Source organism: Nerophis ophidion, linkage group LG15 (genome assembly GCF_033978795.1).
Source record: "Nerophis ophidion isolate RoL-2023_Sa linkage group LG15, RoL_Noph_v1.0, whole genome shotgun sequence".
NCBI lineage: Eukaryota > Metazoa > Chordata > Actinopteri > Syngnathiformes > Syngnathidae > Nerophis > Nerophis ophidion.
Window position 1 is genome coordinate 21156277 of NC_084625.1, and position 21615 is coordinate 21177891.

Genomic DNA, 21615 nt, shown 5'->3' on the forward strand with positions numbered 1-21615 from the left:
CTGTGAAAAAGAAATACAACAATGCAATATTCAGTGTTGACAGCTAGATTTTTTGTGGACATGATCCATAAATATTGATGTTAAAAATTTATTTTTTTGTGAAGAAATGTTTAGAATGAAGTTGATGAATCCAGATGGATCTCTATTACAATCCCCAAAGAGGGCACTTTAAGTTGATGATTGCTTCTATGTGTAGAAATTTTCATTTATAATTGAATCACTTGTTTATTATTCAACAAGCTTTTAGTTATTTTTATATCTTTTTTTCTAATAGTTAAAGAAAGACCACTATAAATTAGCAATATTTTGCACTGTTATACACTTTAATAAATCAAAAACTGATGACATAGTGCTATATTTTACTTCTTTATCTCTTTTTTTTCAACCAAAAATGATTTGCTCTGATTAGGGGGTACTTGAATTAAAAACATGTTCCCAGGGGGTACATCACTGAAAAAAGGTTGAGAACCACTGCATTAGCATGTATTATGCAAATTATATGATGATGTCATGTTGACCACGCTCCCTCCACCACAAGTATGCTCGCAATTTTGGAGAAACCTTGTAGGAGGCCTTGGCGATATGGCTTAAAAATAAAATGTCCAATTTTTTCACAAAAAAATTAGTTTCCCCTCGTACTTTAAAAGAAATATATTTAAAAAAGCTACTTAAAAACAAGTTTTTTGTTTATTTGTTCAAAAACTAAAATGTTGAAATGACATTGCATACGCTGTATATTACTTTTAGCAAAATTCTAATTTGAATAATATTCTTTTCAGACCAGGTACAAATTTGACTTTTTAAGGAATCATTTTCATACAACTAACTTAAGAGCGTCCTATGGTAAGGAATACTTCTGGCCTGAGTAAAATACTTCTGTCAACAAACATTTAGCATTGTACATTGCATGCAAATAAATAACAATCTCTAACATTGACAATAATAAAATGCAAAATTAAGACTTCTGTCTTGAATAAAAACTTTCAGTAAATAAAAATGTAGTATTATACATCGTAAGCAAATTGAGGATTATAATTTGTTTCAGTAAGTGCATAAAGGCAGGCTTTTTCATGCACACATCTTGGCGATGTGCACAGGGACTGCTTTAGTGCTCGTTCTGTGCACTGTGCTTATTTCTCATCACACATACCTGGTGTAACTGATTCCCCCACAGTAAGATGATTTTTTTTGCCCGTAGTTTGTTTGTTGTTGCAGTCTTGTTCTCCTAAACAGTTCTATTTCCCGCACTCGACTGAAGGCTTTGGTTTCAGATGCAGTAACAAGTTTGTTGCGCTGTGCTCTTTATTTAAACAAACTTTGCAGCGTGCAGTCACTTGTGTTTTGCACATGTTTTGCAAGTGCCGCTAAGGAGATAAGGGGATGGTGCAGGCTACAGAAGCTCATTAGGGGCAAAACGTATGCCGAAGCACAAGGAGAATATATCAATAAAATCGATATATATCGTCCAGACCCTGTAGTCTCAATGCGTATTTTAGGGAAAACAATAGAAATAAACCACAAATTCCTTCCTTTGGCCCCCCCCCAAAGTGCATTATTAACATCAACATTGCACTTTTAACCTGTGTGCATTAAGGCAATTTTAAAATGTAAACCTCACCACTGTGCACCACCGCGCACATTACTCATTAAACGATTAATCGAGGCACATTAATATAAATCAAATCTTTTTTTCTAATCAAATTAACTGAATAATTAATTTAAAGTTAAAGTACCAATGATTGCCACACGCACACTAGGTGTGGTGAGATTAACCTCTGCATTCGACCCATCACCCTCACCCCCTGGGAGGTGAGGGGAGCAGTGAGCAACAGTGGTGGCCGCGCCTCTGAATCATTTTTGGTGATTTAACCCCCGATTCCAACCCTTGATGCAGAGTGAGGTAATGGGTCCCATTTTTATAGTCTTTGGTGTGACTCGGCCGGGGTTTGAACAATCATTGCAGTCATAGACCCGCACAACAGATGGGAATGTTAAAAAACAAGGCTCATATGCACCAAAAATCATTACATGTGTTACTGTTTTTAAGAAGGCGCTTAACTTCTTTTTACACTTGTGTAAAAAAATGAGACGTGAGAGGCTCACCAACAACACAAATCACCTCGTGCCCTTTGTCATAACATCTTTTACTGTTTTTTTTATGTGGTTGTTAACTTCTTCTTACACTTGCGTTACAGATAAGAATGTTTAAAATGAGACGTGCTAAGCTCCCCGACAACGCAAATCAAGTCAGGTCTTCGTCATCAAAGTGAAAAGTAGGACTGGAATTTTGTACTGTTATGTGGTGGTTCACTTCTTTTTACACTTGTGTGACAGTTAAAACTGTGTAAAGTTGAAGGACGGTTGAAACTGTTGACTGTGTAGAGCTACGACGTAAAAGTAGAGGTGGGCGATACAAATATTGATATCAGCGATACGAGGGCAGTATGAGAGTGGGAATGTGATGAGATGGTATTTTTGTTCAGTTACTTTCTGTCTGTGTTCACAAATGTCTATGTATATATTTGTTCAAAAATAGCAAAAACACACACAGATATTTGTTAAAATACGCAGAAAATAAAAAAAATCAATCTCGCCACACAAGTATCAATCTGAAACATATACTGACTTGGTATCGATGATATCAATATTTGCAAAACCCACCACTGTACTGTTATCAGTGATATAGAATTGATTATTTGACTGTGGATTTATACTGCAGCTTTCCATTTTAGAACTTCATTCAAAATTCCAGCATTTTACAAACCTTGACAACGCAACATTGGATTTTAGGTAATTTCAACAATTCCATTCACCAGTAGGACGTCTTATTGTGTCGAGCCAAACTGCTTGAAAGGTGAAGACAGGTGGTCCAAATTAGGGTTTCATGATCTTCTTTTTTAAGGGATATTTGGTTTCATAAATAATAGGGGTGTAACGGTACATAAAAATTTTGGTTCAATACGTACCTCGGTTTATAAGTCACGGTTCGGCTCATTTTCGTTACAGTAAGAAGAAAACAAAATATAATTTTTTGGTTATTTATTTACCAAATTTTTAATTAATGGCTTCATCCTTTTAACATTGGGAACACTATAATAATTCTGCCCACGTTAATCAACATTAAACTGCCTCAACGTGTTGCTCAGATTAAATAAAATGACAAAACTTTTCTTCTACATATAAAAAGTGCAACATTAAACAATTTTAAGTCAACTCATCATGCTTAATTTATTACAGCATTTGGGAAGCCTGTAGTTAATTTTTATTATGTAAATGTTATATTTCTATCAACATGTGGTAGCAGGGACCCTGCCATTCAAAACTAGGCTGCTACATTACTAATGATTAATGTATCTATAGCTGAAAAAATAGCACAATAGCAATTGGAGAGACTATTCAACCCTGAACACAATGGAGTTCATGTAGGCTTTATGATGCACTTATGTTATTATATCAACTATCAGAGACAGAAACTCTTCATTTAACATATAGTCATTTTTTTCTGCTTCAACACACCTCAATCAACACTGTCCGTAACACACACACACACACCACAAAATGAGCTAACGTTATGCTAAAAGATAACTAGCCTTCACCTAAAGCCAGGACTGCGAGAGAGCTGAGATGCAGTTTGTTTCTAGAAGGTCAACGGGCTCAAAGTGATGTTTAGAAAGTAGTTGACTTGGAAGTGTTTAGTATAATTTGGGGAGAGTCCGCTGCTCACCTGCTAAACACATATCTGCTCGACGCTGAAGCGCTGACTACGTGCGCTCTGAATACGCACTGCTGATTGGTTGTTACCGCTACGGTTGTAACCAATCAGATGGTTGTGTGGGGGGGACAATGCTGGGTGCTGTGCAGGAGACAGAGGCAAAGGCAGAACGGCGCGGAGCAGCTTATTAAGACTTTAGCATAGGCAGCTACTTAACATGTTCGTGTGGAAACTTGTTCGGTACTCCTCCGCACCGAACCGGAACCCCGTACCGAAACGGTTCAATACAAATACACGTACCGTTACACCCCTAATAAATGATCTTAAGCACAATGCTGGGTTGAGGTCCACACTTACTTTCTGGCCCGGTTCTGGACGGCCTGTTGCTGCTGTTGCTGCTGCTGCTGTTGTTGCTGCTGCTGCTGTACCTGCTGGGAGGGGGCGGGCCTCTTGCGACTGGCTTCCATTACCGGGGTGGGCAGACCGGGCCGCACCGCCGGGTTCCCTCCGTACGGCGGACCGGGGGGGCCCATGGGAGCTCCCTGGTGGGGCATCCTAGCCCCAGACGGCATGCCAGGACGCTGCAAACACAATGTTCAAAGTCAGCTTCATTCATTTGCTTTATGTACAATTTTACGTTCTGAGCAACAAATAAAAAATATTTTCATTGAATTTGGAAGCTGTGTAATTTTACACATCTGCACATTTGGGAGTCTACACAGTTTGGTTTTTGTTTCTCTTGGTGGAAAAGACAAACGCTGCTGCGAAACAATGCAAACAGTCCTGACTCGTGAACGCCTGGGAACAACTGGCTAAGCGCTCACCTGCGCTTGCCACTCGCATGGCAACAGCTGCGTCCCGCCTCCGTTTGGCGGGGGACAACGTGACTTGTCCAAAGCACAGTCCAACTAGTTGCCTCCCAAAAACAAGACCATTACTGTACTTATATATTGCAATCTACATCTTAACTCATTTAATTAGGTGTACTGCAGCTGTGTCCAAAATGTGGCCCGGGGTTCATTTGCACCTCCAGTTTTGTTGCCCTGCAACATATTGTTGAAATAAAATCAAACAAAACAAGTAACAATGCAAGAAAAGGGAACACAAATACATAATGTAGTGAGAACAAGCTACGGGTGTCCAGATGTGATATTGATATCAGATATCGATCCGATACAAGCAAAATAACAAGCATCGGATTAGCCCAAGCTAGACATACATAGTAAGTGTCCTTAATTGACAACAGCTAAGCACACAAGCTAGACATATGTACGTCATAAGTAGAGGTGGGGGAAATAATCGATTTGTAGAAGCATCGCAATTCGGACATGGACAATTATAAAATCGATCAATAACGTCAATAATCGATAATCGATTTATTTATTATAAATAAAGTAATGCAGATTTTATCTACAATTTGGTTGACTGCAGCGAGCAACATTACTGAGAGATTCAACGTGTTCCTTTATTATAGGGCACTTATGTTCCAATTTGGCAAACATTTCCATGAATTTAACAAAGGTGATGGGAATTTCTTTTTACAAATGCACTTATTTTAAAAGTTTCAAGTGATAAACGCTTATTTAGTGAGACAAAAATAAAAGTAATACAGCATCAATATACATAAATGAAAGAATAATACATTTTTCATCAAATCGTACCTCCTGAATCATAATGGAATTGTGAGGTGGCCAAAGATTCACACCTCTAGCACTAAGTGTCCTATATCAATTAATATTAATATTGGGGCGTCATAGCTCGGTTGGTAGAGTGGCCGTGCCAGAAAGTTAAGAATTCCAGGTTCAATTCCCGCTCCCGCCATCCTAGTCGCTGTCGTTGTGTCCTTGGGCAAGACACTTTACCCACCTCTTCCTTCTCAGGGAGAGCATGTCCCAAATTCCAAGCTGCTGTTTTGAGGCATGTTAAAAACAAGAATGCACTTTGTGACTACAATAATAAATATGGCAGTGCCATGTTGGCGTTTCTTTCCATAACTTGAGTTGATTTATTTTGGAAAACCTTGTTATATTGTTTAATGCATACAGTGGGGCATCACAAAGAAATTAAGCATAATAATGTGTTAATTCCACGACTGTATATATCAGTATCGGTTGGTATCGGTATCGGTAAGTAAGAGTTGGACAATATCGGAATATCGGATATGGTTTGGAGGGTAGAGGTAGCGGGGGTGTATATTGTAGCGTTCAGAAGAGTTAGTGCAACAAGGGGTTCTGGGTATTTGTTCTGTTGTGTTTATGTTGTGTTACTGATGTTCTCCCGAAATGTGTTTGTCATTCTTGTCTGGTGTGGGTTCACAGTGTGGCACATATTTGTAACAGTGTTAAAGTTGTTTATACAGCCACCCTCAGTGTGAACTGTATGGCTGTTGACCAAGTATGCGTGACATTCACTTATGTGTGTGTAAAAGCTGCATTTAATATGTAACTGGGCCGGCACTCAAGTTTATTGGCGCTCTGTTCTTCTCCCTACGTCCGTGTACACAGCCGGCGTTTGAAAATGTCATAAATTTTTCTTTGTTTAAAACCAATACCGATAATTTTGAAATTCGTACCGACAATTTCCGATATTACATTTTAAAGCATTTATCGGCCGATAATATCGGCAGGCCAATATAATCGGACATCTCTAGTTTTAAGTGCTGATGCGTTTTAAATTTTTTTTTAAATGCGCCAGAAAATAATCAGTTTTTTATACTGTTTATGTGTTTCAATACTTGGTAGTGCGTAAATGTGTTCCTGTATAGTATTTCTCCAGCAATGGTCATGTGGTGACATAAAGGAGGGTATTTTTAGAGGTAATCATTGAAGTCGGACATCACTGAAGACCAAGACGGGAAACGCACGGCCCGCCACTGGTAATCACTAGGTGTTGCCGAAAACAGTTACCACTCCACTTAGATTTAAGACAGCATAAGTCCATTACAGACAGCTAACAATAAATAGGTTGGTGTGTTTTATACCTACCATTGTTCTCTGTTAAAGTAATTTTACATGATCAAGCCTTTTCTAACATTGAAGTGAAGTGAATTATATTTATATAGCGCATTTTCTCTAGTGACTCAAAGCGCTTTACGTAGTGAAACCCAATATGTAAGTTACATTTAAACCAGTGTGGGTGGCACTGGGAGCAGGTGGGTAAAGTGTCTTGCCCAAGAACACAAAAGCAGTGACGAGGATGGCGGAAGCGGGAATCGAACCTAGAACCCTCAAGTTGCTGGAATGGCCACTCCACCAACCGAACTATACCGCCCCACATTCCACACCTATAAATAATAAAAGTATGTATAATTTGTGCTGTTATCGTATCAGAATATTATCGGTATCTGACATAGAGTACATAATTTCTGCCACTATAATTTTCAATTTTTCTTTGTTTATATACAATATTTTTGTTATACATGTCTGTTGAAGTTTGACAGAATCTGTGTAGCCTCTGCTGCTGCTGTTGGGCCAAAATGTTCACACCTGTCGCTGCATTTGCACACTGTAAAACCAGCAACCCCTTACCTCGTCAGGGGAGACAATTTGATCACTTCGGGTGGGTATTGCTTTCTTTGTAAAAAAAATGGACACATTTTTTTGATTTATATATATGTGCCTCGATTAATTTCTGTTTTTAGCATTTTTTTTTACAGACTTTTCAGTAAGTGGCCCTGGGTAGAATAAGTTTAGACACCCCTGGTGTATTGCATACAATGAAATGACCATAAAGCTAAAGAATATGTGACCATAAAGCTAAAGAATATGTAACGTATGCTAAAAACTCCCTTTAAAATAGTATTGTGTGGTATTTTGATTTTGAACATGCATAACCAATTACGTGAAGGAAAATCACATGTGCACAATTCCATATGTCTGAAAAGAGGTAGATGGTCCATTCCGTTGAATTGGTGGCAGGAAAATAAAATATATAAATGCAGGATAAAATTAACTGTAAAATATATTTTTCAATTAAGCCAAGTGTCTCAGCACAGTCCAGTTACCTCATATTATTTTTCCTGTCATTAGTTTATTTACATTTATTGTTTTTGTGAACATGCTATTAGCATGCATGTAATGTATTTGCTAATGCCACGTTGAAAAACTCACTCCTTTTACTTTCAGCCATGTTACTAAAATGGGTAATTTTAGTACAAACAACTTAGTACAAAAATGAAATAAAGTTGCCTGTGATGGGACAATACACATTTTGAGTAGTTCAATGTGTTTATTATGTGAAAAAAGGCAAAACGGCACCGAATAAGTGGAATAACTGAAAGCTTCTCCAATTTCTATTCCTCCATTCACAGCATGTGTGAAAATAACTTATAGGTTTACATTTTCTCAGTCAAACATTCACTTCCTGTGTGTAGGTGTCACATTTTCCAGAATGGGGAGAGAAGAATAAAGAATGTCTCGCAACCGCTCACTAGCAATGATAGCAATCACAACATTTGGATGCTCTGCTTGGATGTTTTGTCACTTTCGGAAGGTTGATGTGATCTTCAGACTGTCCACAAAGTAGTCACGTGGAAACAAACAAAGACCGTCAACTAAAAAAGAACATGAAAAGTGCTGAAAATATGCTGTAAAAAATGGGTGCGCGACTATAAATGGCATTTTATTGGATATGTCTATCCGCAGACTAAAAGACGCAGACAGAAGACGTATTATCAGCCTTTTTTAATTTTTATTTGAAGTGCAAGCTCTGGCGATCAAGACGCAGGCCCTGCTGTCACTCTAGCTGGAGTGTGTGCGTGTGTGTGTACGTGTGTGTGTGTGTGAGAGTGTGAGGGTATGGGGGGCTGTTTGTTAGGTGGGGGTCACTGAGGATAAAACAACATATGGTCTGGGAGGCACTACGGCTCCAATGTTGTCACCTAGAGCAGTGGTTCTCAAATGGGGTTACGCGTACCCCTGGGGGTACTTGAAGGTATGCCAAGGGGTACGTGAGATTTTCCCAAAATATTCTAAAAATAGCAACAATTCAAAAATCTTTTATAAATACATTTATTGAATAATACTTCAACACAATATGAATGTAAGTTCATAAACTGTGGAAAAAAACCACAACAATGCAATATTCAGTGTTGACAGATAGATTTTTTGTGGACATGTTCCATAAATATTGATGTTAAAGATTTATTTTTTTGTGAAGAAATATTTAGAATGAAGTTGATGAATCCAGATAGATCTCTATTACAATCCCCTAAGAGGGCACTTTAAGTTGATGATTACTTCTATGAGTAGAAATCTTTATTCATAATTGAATCACTTGTTTATTTTTCAACAAGTTTTTAGTTATTTTTATATCTTTTTTTCCCAAATAGTTCAAGAAAGACCACTACAAATGAGCAATATTCTGCACTGTTATACAATTTAATAAATCAGAAACTGATGACATAGTGCTTTGATTAGAGGGTACTTGAATTTAAAAAATGTTCACACGGGGTACATCACTGAAAAAAGGTTGAGAACCACTGACCTAGAGTGTCATCCCTCCTTTTAGAAGACACAAGCCGCACATCAAAAGCAAAGGTCTTCAACATTCAAATATTTAGTTGATTGGACTTTTTCATGTACATCAATGTAAATGTCTTTGACTAAAGTTTAACATAGATCCTCTTGTTTAAAAATGACGTTGGCATTGACACCCTACTTACTCGACCTCAGTTAAAAAAACAAACAAACATAAAACATCGATATTATTGTATTAACGGTATAATTTACGATGGCCAGCGATTAGCACTCTAGTTGCCAGCAAGCGATTAGCGCTGTAGTTTCCAGCCAGCAATTTGAAAACTAGTTGCTAGCGAGCTATTAATGCTCTATTTGCCAGCTAGTGATTTGCGTTTTAGTAGTCAGCTGGCGATTAGCGCTGTAGTTGCCAGTTATCGGTTTGCAGACCGGTTGCCAGCTGGCAATTAGCGCTGGAGTTGCCAGTTACCAATTACTGCGCCAGTTGCCAAGTCTAGATTAATGCTCTAGCGGTCAGATATCAATTTGTGGACTAGTTGCCAGTTGGCAATTTGCAGACTAGGTGCCAGCTAGCGATTACCATTTTAGTAGCCAGCTAGGGATTAGCACTATATTCACCAGCTAGCAATTAGCGCTTTAGTTATCAGCTAGTACTTAGTGCACTTGTTGCCACCTAGCGATTAGAGAGTTAGTTGCCAGCTAGTTATTAGCGCTGATTAGCCAGCTAGCGATTACTGCCCCAGTTGCCAAGTAGGATTTAACGCACTAGTTGCCAGCAAGCGATTAGCGCTGTAGTGTCCAGCCAGCAATTTGCAAACTAGATGCCAGCTAACCTTTAACGCTCTATTTGCCAGCTTGTGATTTGCGTTTTAGTAGTCAGCTAGCGATTAGCACTGTAGTCGCCAGCTAGCGATTAACGCTATATTAGCCAGCTCGCGATCACTGCGGCAGTTGCCAAGTAGGGATTAACGCTCTAGTTGCCCGCTAGCAATTTGCGGACTAGTTGCCAGGGAGGATTAACGCTGTAGTTGCCAACTTGCGATTATCGCTGTAGTTGCCAGCTGGCTCTTAGCGCTGTATTAGCCAGCTACCGAGTAGCTCTGTAGTTGCCAGCTAGCGATTACTGTGCCAGTTGCCAAGTATGGATCACCACTTTAGTTTCCAGCTAGCAATTAGTGCACCAGTTGCCAGGGAGGATTAACGCTGTAGTTGCCAACTAGCAATTAATGCTCTATTTGCCAGCTAACGATTATTGCTCTAGTTGTCAGCTAGTGATTAACGTTCTAGTTGCCAACTAGTGATTAGCGTTGCAGTCGCTAGCAAGGGATTAGTTCGCCAGTTGCCAGCTAGTGATTAGTGCCACTAATGCTATTATTTGAATATATTATTATTGCACTATAACAACTAAAAACAACAATGGTTAGAAGATCTATAAGTAGTGGTCCATCAGTTTGGGGGTCCTTGGCCTGTACAACATTGAAGACCCTTGCTCTAAATGTGACCCACTGAAATCAACTCCAATGATGGAGGTCTATCAATTAGATCTGCGGAACATCTGAGACGAGCGTTGGCATGCGTGTGAAAGATCCGAGGGAGGTCAAACACCTGGCGTGCTCACACTACGAGGCAGTGACATTGTGTAAAGACAATACGATATAAATGAAACTTGAGTGTATTTAATAGTAGTCAGTGTACGGCCATTTTTGGATTACCTCCTGAGAGGCAGCGACCTCTGCAGAAGACATGTGTGTAGTCTGTAATGTGTAACTCGGACAATAAAAAAAAGTCCACTGCAGACACAATTGTGTCTTGCCGACAGTCATAGTCTGTGTGCAAAAGTGCTGCGGTTCACTGAAGGAAACACGGCTTCCAACATAAAAGTACTCTGATTGTGCTAATTGGCAGTTTTCCAACATGTAAACAAACATATAAGTCAAACCTCTCTGGTGTGCCCAACATTCATTCTTTCATTGCCTTTTCAGCTGGGTGGCAGGACTCGTACGCAGTGTCAGTAGTCCGTGTGCAAATGTGCTGCACGTGTCTCCGTCTGAATGATCGTATTGCTCCATGAGGAAGAGTGGAAACATGAGGTCTCAGGAGGCCACAAGTGCAAAAATAAATAAAAATATTACGGACGGAGGAATCTGCTGCAAGTATTGAACACAACTTTTCCATCCTGAAAGAGTTGTGGGACGAGGGAAGGAGAAGGAAATATTTGGCTTGGAGCGAGCCGAGCCTCATCAAGGTTAATTGGTCTGTTGAGAGGACACACTCCTCCGGCTCATCAATCACATACTCTATTGTTGCCCCCAGTGTGTGTGTGTGTGTGTGTGTGTGTGTGTGTGTGTGCGTCTGAGTCCGAGCAGCAAAGCCGGCGTAATGACCGCTCCTGTCAAAGAGACAATACCTCATCCAGTCTCACTACATAAATCTACGTCCCCGTCCACTGCTCGCCATCAGCACTGATTACAGTGACGAAATCAAGCCTCAGCACCTTTTTTTTTTTTTTAATTATAAAAAAAAAGTCTTCCTGGCCTGTTCATTTAAGACTCCAAAATGAGCATATTATTAGATTTTATGATATAATTGATAGGAGTTTGACAACACTATTTTGGACTGGTGCTCAATTAAAAATAGTCTCATGACATCTGCTATTTATATATTAAATTTGTATAAATTTTTGTTTTTAATTGTTACATTCTAAAGTAGGGCTGGGCGATATATCGATATACACGATATATCGCAGGTTTGTCTCTGTGCGATATAGAAAATGACTATATCGTGATATTCGAGTATACGTTGTCACGCAGTTGCTTTTAGCTGCGGGCAATACATTACAGGCACTTCTCACTCTTTTCTGTCTGTCCTTCTCACAGACAAGCAAGAGCACCTTACATATGTCACATACTGTCACGTCATACGTCACATACATATACGCCCTAGCGGAGCAGAGAGGTAGCAGCATGGGAAATGTTAGCTGTGATGCTAACCGAGCCGTGCGAGTGGTAATACGAGAGAAAGAATGTGCGAATGAAGGAAGAATTAATTCCCAAGAAAAACAGCAGAAGGGTCTATCGTCTGGCGGTGGTTTGGCTTCAAGTGGGAATATGTCGAACAGACAACCGTAATTTGTCAAGTGTGGGCCAAAAGCGTTGCTAATAAAGTAGCATTACTGCTAATATGTAGCATCATTTGAAAAGTCACCTGCAAGAGAATGAAGAGTGATTACTCGGCATGTCAACATCTCCATTCGGTGCCACACGCCCACACCATCAAAATGCTGAGGCAAACATTTCCAGATCAACACCGTATGAAAAAAACAGTCAACAACATAATTTAATAACGTCCGCAGTAACCTACCACAGAGCGAAGGACAAACACTATTTGATTTCCTATTATGCAGCTCATTTTTATTTGACAATTAAAATGTTTTAAGTTAATGTTTTAATGTTAAAAGACAATCTTGCACTTTCTGTTTTGGAAATGACATGAACGTTTGTGCCATTAGGCGCCAGCGCCCCCCGCGACCCCAAAAGGGAATAAGCGGTAGGAAATGGATGGATGGATAGATGTTTAATAAATACAGTTTTTGTCAATTGACTTTGTCGTGATTTCCTTCTCTGCATGAAAGTTTAAAATTAGTATATATTAATGCAGTATGAACAAGAATGTTTTAATGTAGACACATAGAATCATCATACTGCTGTGATTATATGTATCAAGTGTTAATTCAAGGCCAAGGCAAAAATATCGAGATATATATCGTATATCGCGATATGGGCTAAAAATATTGAGATATTAAAAAAAGGCCATATCGCCCAGCCCTATTCTAAAGGTTATTATATTTATAATTTTATTATTTTATATTAAAGTTACAGTACCACAGATAGTCACACACGCACTATGTGTGGGGAAATTACCCTCCCCTTGTTCCACCCCCTGGCAGGTGAGGTGAGCAGTGAGCAGCAGCGGTGGCCGGCCTCGGAAATCAAATTAAATTTATACAACAAATATATTTATATACAGTAATTGGCATTGAATCACAGCATCCTACCTTAAGAAATAAACAGGAATAGGGCACATAATTAGGTACGGTACATTAACACAATCTAATGCGGCCGAATACATGAGCAAATTATTATTATCATTCTGCTGTTTTCAAATGACTCTACTATAAAATATTGCTGGTCAAACATATATACAGTACAGGCCAAAAGTTTGGACACACCTTCTCATTAAATGCGTTTTCTTTATTTTCATGACTATTTACATTGTAGATTGTCACTGAAGGCATCAAAACTATGAAAGAACAAGTAGTCAGACCAATGAAATTGGTCTGACTACGGTCCCAAAAAATCCCCCCAAAATGTCATACTGTAGCGGTGAGTTCTCCTGTTTTGGCCACAATTTATTCGCTCTCCGCAGCACTTATTTAAGTTTCTGTTTTCACTCCATGCAGAGACTCAACCGGGCAATCAAAATTAAGTTGATACTGTTACCCGATTGGCTGTTAGCGTGTGACTCACTGAACAATGATCACTTCCTGCGTTACTGGAGCAAGTGCAATTATTCAGGCAACCAACCTTGCTTTGCGACTTCCAGTTTCTTCCAACAAAGAAGTAAAAAAAAATTAGGAAATGCTTTCTCAAACATATTTTTTATTGCTATCGATTACCAGTCTATCCCTGTATATATTGATATTGTTTTATCGCTACGCCCTAATGGGAGGAGTGTGCGGCCAGTTTTCTACGAAAGCAGTTTTTACAGAACTTCTGCAAAAATGTTCTTTACAGATCATCCATATGAGTACAATCCTGTTAGTAATCAGCTGCAAAAATGCTCATCAAAGATCCTCTATATCCTCCTGAGAACCAGTGTCCTTTGCAGTGGATATTTGTTTTTCGTTTATTTCATTAGTCGGAATTTTTTGAAAAAAAAAAAATAGCCCTGAGATGAAAAACGCCACTGTCCACTGCAGTGACACCGATACTCAGGAGAGATTAGACAGCCGTGCTCTCCTACAAAAACACTAGCAAAAATCTCCTATAAAATAAGAGTGTGCTGCTGTTTTTGGGATGTACTACAAAAATATTAATTAAATATCTCTAAATAACAGATAAGGTCTGCTGTTTTTTAAGCGTCTGTACTACAAAAACAGTTGTCAAATATCTTGGATATAAAAGGAGTGTGTTGATATTTTTAAGGGATGTACTCCAAAAACAATAATCAAAGATCTTCATACATATATCCGGAATGAGCTGCGGTTTTTAGGGATGTACACCAAAACCACTAATCAAAGATCTTCTATACATATAACAGGAGTGTGGTGCTGTTTTAGGGATGTACAACAAAAACAGTAGTCAAATATCTTTAAATGACAGGTGTGGTTTGCTGTTTTAGGGATGAACTACAAATATACCAATCAAATATCTTCTATATACAAAACAAGAGTGTGCCTTTGTTTTTAGGGCTGTAGTACAAAAAAAATAGTCAGAGATCTTCTATATATAACAAGAGTGTGCTGCTGTTTTTAGGGATATACTCCAAAAACACTAATCAAATATCTTCTAGACATATAAAAGGAATGCAATTCTGTTTTTAGGAATGTACGACAAATACAATAACCAAATATTTTCTATATACAACAGGAGTGTGCTGCTGTTTTTAGGAATGTACTACAAAAACACTAGCCAAATATGTTCTACATACAACAGGAGTGTACTGTTGTTTTTAGGGATGTACTCAAAAAATAGTTAAGTGAATTATATTTATATAGCGCTTTTCTCTAGTGACTCAAAGCGCTTTACATAGTGAAACCCAATATCTAAGTTACATTTTAACCAGTGGGGATGGAACTGGGAGAAGGTGGGTAAAGTGTCTTGCCCAAGGACACAACAGCAGTGACCAGGATGGCAGAAGCGGGAATCGAACCTGGAACCCTCAAGTTGCTGACACGGCCACTCTACCAACCGAGCTATGCCGCCCCAAAAAAACAGTAGCAGTCAAAGATCTCTAAAGGACAGGTGTGGTCTGCTCTTTTTAATTTGAGTCCAATACTCGACTTGTCAAGTGCACTCATGGATTCAGCCGTGCACTGGAAGTTAGCAGTGACTTTGAGCGTGTGATGGAGGCTGATGGAGGCAGTGTGTCAGCAGCACACAAACAGAGCTAACAGTCATCCTAACCTCCAACCATGAGCGACCTGACATTTCACGCTAGCTTCACATGAATGAAGCGATTGTTCCGCGTCGCGTCGCCTCGCCTCGCCCTCCATCTTCCACCACATTGACGTCCGGTGACCTTACGGGGTCCCTAGTCCCCCCAGCCGGGGTGCCGGCACGCTGCCCGGAAGGCTGAGCGTGTTGTTTTGAATGTGGGACTCGTCATCTTCTGCACCCCCCCCCCCCCACCCCCAGCCCTTCACCGCCTGCCTCCTCCCCTCTGTGACTCCAAAAGAAGCATGCTCAGTAGTGTGCTCGCTGTATAGCGAGAAGAAGGGGAGCTGGCTGCTGCTGCATCTACTATCATGCCTCTGTTGGACACGTCCTGCTTCTTCCATCCCTGCATGCTCCCTCCATGGCTTAACCTGGGTTACAATCCAGGGGAGAGGGGAGGGCAGTGTAGGGGTGAGGGGATGGGGGGGGTAGCTGGAAATAACCTTCACATGGCCAGCTATCTCTCTCACACACACACACACACACACACACACACACACACACACACACACACACACACACACTAGTGGAGACCCCTTCAATGGCACACTCACCACTCCATGGACCAGGAACTCAAACAGTTTGCTCTTGGTGGCTTTCCTGGCTCCCCCCGCCGTCTCCTCCGTTGCCATTTGCTCCAGTCCCCTCCGCTTGAGACCGCCTCGTCTGCACCCTCTCTCCTTCTTTTGTCTTTCCCTCTCCCGCCGTCACCCAGCCTCCGGTTCCCCTCCCGTGCTCCACTTTCCTTCTCTTTGTGCTCTCCTCCTCCTCCTCCTCCTCCTGCTTCTCTTCAGCACTGTGCCTGACTCTCCTTCTCACTCCTTCTCGCTTCCCTCCCTCTCCCGCTCCTTCCAATGTGGAGCAGCCCTGCTAGTCGCTCACTTTTAAGTTGCCTTTCAGGAGCCCGGAATGTCGCTTGAAGAGAGAGAGGGAAGGATAGGGGGTGGGGGGGTTTGCTGCTGCTGCTGCTGCTAGGCGGGGGTCTGAGAGGGGGGTTTCAGCCAGCCCACCCTGCTTTTCTCCCCGCACAGCTGTTGCATTGCATTCCACTGCTAAGATAAGAGGACATGCAGCACACGAGGGGGGGTGGAAACTTAAACTGCTTATCGTTAAATTAGCTGACATGACCTTTTCTTTCCAATTTTTTTGGTTTATATTCAACACAGAGTAGTGTTTTTTAGCAAAATTAATGCATTCTATTGAGGTTGCCAAATTAAATGAGTTAACTTGTGTGATTATCCATCCATCCATTTTCTACCGCTTATTCCCTTTGGGGTCGCTGGAGCCTATCTCAGATACACGTGGCCGAAGGCGGTGTACACCCTGGACAGTCAGAAAAAAATATATTAAAACATTAAAGGCCTACTGAAATTAGATTTTCTTATTTAAACGGGGATAGCAGGTCCATTCTATGTGTCATACTTGAACATTTTGCGGTATTGTCATATTTTTGCTGAAAGGATTTAGTAGAGAACATCGACGATAAAGTTCGTAACTTTTAGTCGCTAATAGAAAAGCCCTGCCTTTACCGGAAGTCGCAGATGACGTCACATTTTGATGGCTCCTCACATCCTCACATTGTTTTTAATGGGAGCCTCCAACAAAAAGTGCTATTTGGACCGAGAAAACGACAATTTCCCCATTAATTTGAGCGAGGATGAGGATATTGATAGCGACGGACTAGAAAAAAAAAATAATAATAATAATCAAGTTAAAAAAAAAAAAACGTGATTGCATTGGGACGGATTCAGATATTTTTAGACACATTTACTAGGATAATTCTGGGAAATCCCTTATATTTCTATTGTGTTGCTAGTGTTTTAGTGAGTTTAATAGTACTTGATAGTCGGAGGGGTTTGTCCACGGGTGTCTTGAGGCCAGCGTCTGATGGAAGTCGACGGCAGCTGTATGGACGGCACAAGCTAGCTCAGCTGATCTCCGGTAAGTGGCGACTTTTTACCACAATTTTCTCACCGAAAACTGCTGGTTGACATTTGGTCGGGATCCATGTTTGCTTGACCGCTCTGATCCATAGGAAAGCTTCACCTCCGGGAATTTTTTTTTTTTTTTTTACATTGCCTCTTAGAGTGGTCTTAGGCCACATTGTATATTGTATATATTGTGTTGTTTTGTATATTGTTTGGTTTCTTGTTTTTTTAAATGCAAAGCACCTCAGGGAAGCAACCTAAATTTCGTTGGACCTGTACCTGCACATGCACAATGACAATAAAGATCATTCATTCATTTTAAACAAGGAATCACCGTGTGTTTGTGTGGCTAAAGGCTAAAGCTTCCCAACTCCATCTTTCTACATTAACTTCTCCATTATTAATTGAACAATTTGCAAAAGATTCAGCAACACAGATGTCCAAAATACTGTGTAATTATGCGGTTAAAGCAGACGACTTTTAGCTGTGTGTGTACGCAGCGCTAATATTTCCTAACAGTCCGTGACGTCACGCGTACACGTCATCATTCCGCGACGTTTTCAACAAGAAACTCCCAGGAAATATAAAATTGCAATTTAGTAAACTAAAAAGGCCGTATTGGCATGTGTTGCAATGTTAATATTTCATCATTGATATATAAACTATCAGACTGCGTTGCGTGGTCGGTAGAAGTGGGTTTCAGTAGGCCTTTAAATTAAAGGGGTTGTTTGCAACTTCCTCACAGTTACATTTTGCAAACCAAAAAATATGAAAATATATCTAAACTGTCTATTTTCCACATTTACAAGGAGGAGATCTTGTGGAGGAGTTCAAGTAACTCGGAGTCTTGTTCACGACTGAGGGAAGAGTGTATCGTGAGATCAACAGACGGTATCTTCAGTATAGCGGACGCCGTATCGATCCGTTGTAGTGAAGAAGGAGCTGAGCCGGAAGGCACATGCACTAAATCATTCTGATTTCTCAAATAGTTAGTTTTCATTAACTGTTGTCATAGCGTTTTGGGAGGCATTTTGTCTTTCTCAAAGAAAAATGCCCTATGATTTCGTTGTTTTAGGCTGTTGGAACCGTACAAATAAGGAAAAGAATAATAGTTACGTCCGAGTTTCTAGAGAGGTACCATATTTTTCGGATTATAAATCGCAGTTTTTTTCATAGTTTGGCCAGGGGTGCGATTTATACTCTGCAGCGATTTATGTGTCATCATTGTCACCGACGTCCCACTGGGTGTGAGTTTTCCTTGCCCTTATGTGGGCCTACCGAGGATGTCGTGGTGGTTTGTGCAGCCCTTTGAGACACTAGTGATTTAGGGCTATATAAGTAAACATTGATTGATTGATTGATTGATGTGTGAAAGTATTCTTGGTGTTGGATTTTATCAAATAAATTCACCCGAAAAATGCGACTTATACTCCAGTGCGACTTATATATGTTTTTTTTCCTTCTTTATTATGCATTTTCGGCCGTTGGGATTTATACTCCGGAGCGATTTATAATCTGAAAAATACGGTAATTAAGAACGGTGAAAGAGTGAAAGATTTCACAAAACAACAAAGAGAAAGTTTGCAGTAATCACTTAGTTGATATACATTTCACATTAAGTATTTCCCATTTAAGTATTATTTTGATATTATTTGTATTTCATCTTGTATCTGAGTTCTTAAAACATATTTTTGATACACGTGATTAATAAACCACAAACTTGGCGAGTCTTAACAAGAGAAAGCAAATGTGAGCAAAACCTAAAAGTTACGTTATTACCAAAGGCAGCAATCATAAATGAAGCTTTTAGCACATTACTCAGTGTTGAGATCTTTATCTATATTTTGATAAAGACAGGGAAATCCATGCGTATTCGTAACATGTGGAGCAACAACAAGGCAACATGGCCGAAACTTGAGCTGTGATCACTTCTCCATCTTTTTCACAAGCAGCCAGGACTTCAGTGGTGTCACCGATTATCTTTATAAGTGGTTAAAATAGTAGGAAAATTAAAAATAGTCAATCAAGGCTATCGAGCACCACTTGCAGTTTGCTCACAAAGACACATCCTCACAAAATACAATGATAAATTATGAAATACAATTTTACCTGAGGAAAAATTTATCCAGAGACTCTTGATACCAATTCCGTTGACCCAGCCACACACAAAGAAGTTGTAGGCCTCTATGCTTTTCCAAGCTTTAATCTGTTTTGTCGTGTAAAATGACGTCTGGAGCACCAGATAGTGAGACCAGTCTGGGAACGCGACCGACTGATTTTCCTTGACCAATGTCTGGGAACTGGACTGACGAATAATCCTTGAGATCACGCAACAAATCTTCTTTTGATAACATTAAGGGATCGTTACATTGCATATAAATTGATTTTTTTGCATATATCTGCATTTAGTGGTAAGGGCCAGACCCCTTGCGTACTCAGATAGTTTGCACACTGTTTGCTGCATGGTAGCCATATTGGTTTGGTTTACCACCACTTTGTTCACCATTTGTAAACAGGTAAGAAAAAGTCTTGTGACTGAATAAAAAAAATTACTGAAAGGGAACTGATGTTGATTTGATTTTACCTGATTCAGTGTGTTGTAATGTAATAACAAGAGAGGTTGAGGTTTAAAACTAGTGTACACTATTTTATCACTTTATTAGGTGTTCTTCAGGCTACAATCAGTAATGATACTTCCACTTTTGATAATACAACGGAAAAAATGTTTCCCCTCCCTTCTTGGCAAAAGCTCAACACATTTAATTTCTCGCTCATATTCAATCAAAACGATTTTGCTCTGAAATTCCATCCATCCATCCATTCATTTTCTGGAGCCTATCCCAACTGCACTTGTGCGGAAGGCAGGCTCCACTCTGGACAAGACGCGACCTCATCGCAGGACCAACACGGAGAGTCAGACAGCGAGACAATAATTCACTGAAATATACAAACAGACACATCTGTGTAGCATGTGGATCAATTAATAAAAAAAAAAACACCCAATACATTTAGGCCAAACAAATCTCAAGTGTCGAGATGGTCGCCCGTCCTGGTTTTGTTTCTGGTTTGACGCGCTTCAACCCTCTACACTCAGTTGGTGTCCATGCACTAAATTAGTCCGATTTCTCAAATAGTTAAACTCTAAATAAGCCTTCTACAAGCCATGAAAACACCTTAATCCGATAGTGGTCGGTTTTTGAAAAGTTGGACTAACGCCCATATTATATGATTGAAAAACAGATCTCTCGAGGGGGCTTGTGCCGGCGGAGAGGACCCTTCTTATCACGCATGCGCCAGTCTCACCTGCGGGATATAACCCAGAAGCAGATACGGTTAATAAAAAGGTAGCAACAATTGGAATTAAGGCTGGGCGATATATCGATATAAACAATATATCGCAGGTTTGTCTCTGTGCGATATAGAAAGTGACTATATCGTAATATTCGATTATACAGTATGTTCTCACACCGTTGCGTTTAGCTGCGTGCATTACATTACTGGCATTTCTTACTCCTTCTCGTCTCCTTCTCACAGGGACGGAAAACAAGCCCGTCTTCTTACATACGTCCAATACTATCGCGCGTCTAGCGTCATATGCTCTCGCCGAGAGCTAACGTTAGCATGGCTAACGTTAGCTGAGGCAGGTTGAGTTGCTTTTAGCTGCGTGCATTACACAACAGGCGTTTCTCACTCCTCCTCGTCTCTCATTCAGACAGATACGGAAAACAAGCCCGCCTTCTTACATACGTCACATACTCTCGCGCGACTAGCGTCATAGCTCTCGCCGAGCAGAGAGGTAGCAGCATGGCTAACGTTAGTTGAGGCAGGTCGAGCGAGCGGAGCTTGTGACAATACAAGAGAGAGATGGTGCGAAACTTATCACAAATGGAGGAAGAACAATAAATGCCCAAAATAAAGAGCAGGGGATCCATCATCTTGCGGTGGTTTGGCTTCAAGTGGGAAGATATTCAGCAGACAACAGCAATATGCAAAGTAGCAAAGTATGCAGCAGAAGTGTTACTACAAAAAAATAGCAACACTATTAATTTGTTTTTTCATTTAAAAACTCACCCGTGAGAGAGTGAAGAGTATTTAATAAATACAGTTTTGTTCAATTGACTTAGTTGTGATTTCCCTCTCTGCATGAAAGTTTAAAAGTAGCATATATTAATGCAGTATGAAGAAGAATGTTTTCATGTGGACACATAGAATCATCATACTGCTGTGATTATGTGCACCAAGTGTTCATTCAAGGCCAAGGAAAATATCGTAATATATATCGT

At 40.0% G+C, this 21615-nt stretch overlaps 1 protein-coding gene across 6 annotated transcripts in view; it reads right to left on the reverse strand.

Annotated features, from left to right (window-relative positions):
- smarcd3b (SWI/SNF related, matrix associated, actin dependent regulator of chromatin, subfamily d, member 3b) overlaps window positions 1-21615 on the reverse strand; it is a 67873-nt gene that overhangs the window by 27329 nt on the left and 18929 nt on the right. For 3 of the 6 annotated variants that reach the window (XM_061921746.1, XM_061921745.1, XM_061921744.1), the window contains exons 1-2: window positions 15959-16322; window positions 4070-4293 (exon numbers count right to left, since the gene is read on the reverse strand). In XM_061921746.1, the coding sequence (XP_061777730.1) occupies window positions 4070-4293; window positions 15959-16036 (302 nt within the window). In that variant the 5' untranslated portion in view covers window positions 16037-16322. Of the gene's footprint in view, window positions 1-4069; window positions 4294-15958; window positions 16326-21615 lie in introns of those variants that run through there. The other 3 variants (XM_061921742.1, XM_061921747.1, XM_061921743.1) reach the window with 3 other exon arrangements.